The sequence below is a fragment of the Cotesia glomerata genome, unplaced genomic scaffold (genome assembly GCF_020080835.1).
Source record: "Cotesia glomerata isolate CgM1 unplaced genomic scaffold, MPM_Cglom_v2.3 scaffold_1916, whole genome shotgun sequence".
Lineage (NCBI taxonomy): Eukaryota > Metazoa > Arthropoda > Insecta > Hymenoptera > Braconidae > Cotesia > Cotesia glomerata.
Genome location: NW_025402349.1, coordinates 1 through 2,421, shown reverse-complemented (window position 1 = coordinate 2,421; position 2,421 = coordinate 1). Strand labels below are relative to the sequence as shown.

General features: G+C 33.0%; 1 protein-coding gene across 1 annotated transcript; it reads right to left on the bottom strand.

Moving 5' to 3' along the window:
• Window positions 1-1,218: 1,218 nt before the first annotated feature.
• LOC123274043 (protein flightless-1-like) lies at window positions 1,219-1,836 on the bottom strand (the record flags this gene model as incomplete). Its single annotated transcript, XM_044741543.1, has 3 exons — window positions 1,219-1,350; window positions 1,437-1,619; window positions 1,702-1,836. Coding segments are annotated over 3 exons (450 nt in total), but the record flags the coding sequence as incomplete, so codon positions are not given.
• Window positions 1,837-2,421: the final 585 nt, after the last annotated feature.

Below are 2,421 nucleotides of genomic sequence, written 5' to 3'. Positions count from 1 at the left end.
AAAACGGGGTGAAAACAATAACTTCCCGATTTTTGAAAATCTTCGATTTTCTTAGCGGGAAGTTAAAAATGAAAATTTAAGAATACTCGACAGCAGACGAGCTCTTCACCATTTTTTCGTAGAAATTAGCGAAGAACCAACATTATCAAAGAATAAAGTTTCCGAAATCTTACTGTTCTTCCAGTCTAGCTATATCTTGATATTATAAGAATTTGTACATATTAATACTATTCTGAATTATTGATTCAAAAACGATTTATTATTGTGATAAAAAAAACTGGAAAACGATTGATCCTGCAAGCCATCCCTGGAACTTCCCGCTTTGTACGAGTTCAAAATGCTCAGTCAGTTATTTATTCCAAAGTTTTGAGCTCGTCGAGTTCAAAAACACAGCTTCTCTACTTTTTCGAGCTCGAAAATCTAGTGGTTGTTGAAAACATGCTATTTTGAAAATTTTTTATTGCGATTTTTCCGATTGAATCGGAGCACAAAAAAATTATTTATTACCTACCAAACGATTTAACATAAAATTTTGAAGATGTGTAAAAAAACACTTTTTTGGGATTTTAAAAAATTAAAATACTCAAACGAATCCACCAATTCCGATGCGGTTTGCAGTAATCGATGCAGTTTTTTAAGCAAAAAAAGATTATTTCTTGATTACTAAACGATCCGAGAAGAAATGTTAAAGCTACATAATAAAAAATTTCAGAGTAATTAGAAAATTTCTTTTCGATTATTTTCGTTAATGTATTTCACGAATGAATCAACCAATTTTGATCTGCCCAACGACGACTGACGTTTTTAGAGTCAATCGATAAAGCCGATTAAAGTTATTCCAAAAAACCACATTTGAAAAAATTTTTCTCGTAGTTTTTGAGATTTTTAGAATTTACCGGTCCGAATCGGTCCAAATTGTACTGAAAATTTAAGTTCGGTCAAGCCCCTTTGAATGGCGCTAACCACGTTCAAAAAGTTATGAGAGGTTACACACATACACAGCACACACACATCACACACACACACACACACACGCGCGCATACAGTACGCGTGAACATAGTGATATCCTCGGGAAAATGATCGAGATCACTTTCAAGGACCTCAAAACGTGAGGATCTAATGAAAACTCGATTGTCGAAAATCGAGGTGAAACTAATAACTTCCCAATTTTAGAAAATTGTCAATTTTCTTAGCGGGAAACTATAAAAAAAAAAAACAAAACAAGTCAAATTTACCTGAGCAGATTTATAAGCTAGTTTTATTTCTACTTCCGAGCAATGGGCACCCAACCATAGAAAAACTTGTTCACCATTGTCCAGTATCATAATATCATCGTCAGCTAAATCATCCTTTAATCAAAAATAAATTCATATCAATATTCTTAAAATTACATTTACTTGTGAATTCAGTGACTATTCTATCCATAATTACTGACCTGACAAAAATCTGAACATTTTTCACTAATCATAAAATATCCTTTTTCATTAGAGCACCGGAATAGCCGGGTATAACACATGTAATCATCGTCAGTATCATAAGATTTTTTGCCTCCTAAAGCAACCCAAAAAAAGTTGTCTGGTTCTTCACCTTCATTTAAGACTTGAAAACTTATCCAGGGCTATACATAGAGAGAAAAATATTGTTCAATATTTTAAATTTCAAAGTGATGGAAGAAAAAAAATTTCTGAATGATAATCTACGTTTTTGAACATTTCTCGAGCTATTTCTTCAATTAAATGAGCTTCTTCAGGATCCGATTTCGATCCAATCCATACGTAAACTATTCCAGTTTTATCATCATTAGTGAATGGAACATTAAGAATATAACTGAAAATAAATTATACAAATAATATTAGTTACTAATAAAATGAAACATACAAGATTTTTAACAAAAAAACTAAGGAGATTACAATTATCGAAGTGTTTCATAACACATCATGTAAATTGAAAGTAGTTGCTCCCGAACAATTCGTATAAAATAATTTTCAACTTCCGCTAAGAAAATTAGAAATTTTCGAAAGTTATTGGTTGTACCACGTTTTTAGAAAATCGAGTTTTCAACGGATGTTGACATTTTAAGGTCTTAGAAAGCTTCCCCGAATGTTTCCGCGATGATGTCCGTATATGTGTGTGTGAGCTCGGAGAGCTCAAAAGCACCGAACAGCGATCTATTTGAGCTCGGAGAGCTCAAAATTATACAAAAATTACATTTTTGAGCTCTAAGAGCTTAAAAATAAGTGAATTGTTGAGCACTTAGATATGGAGGTAGCGGGAAGTTGCAGGGATGGCCTTTAGGGTCAACAGTTTTCCTAATTATGTTTTCTGTAGAGAAGGCCGCTTTGGTTCTGAAGACTCTCGTAAAAACTTCAAGAAACTTTACTAACAAGGGAGGATACGATCTTGGGGAAACGGATTTGATA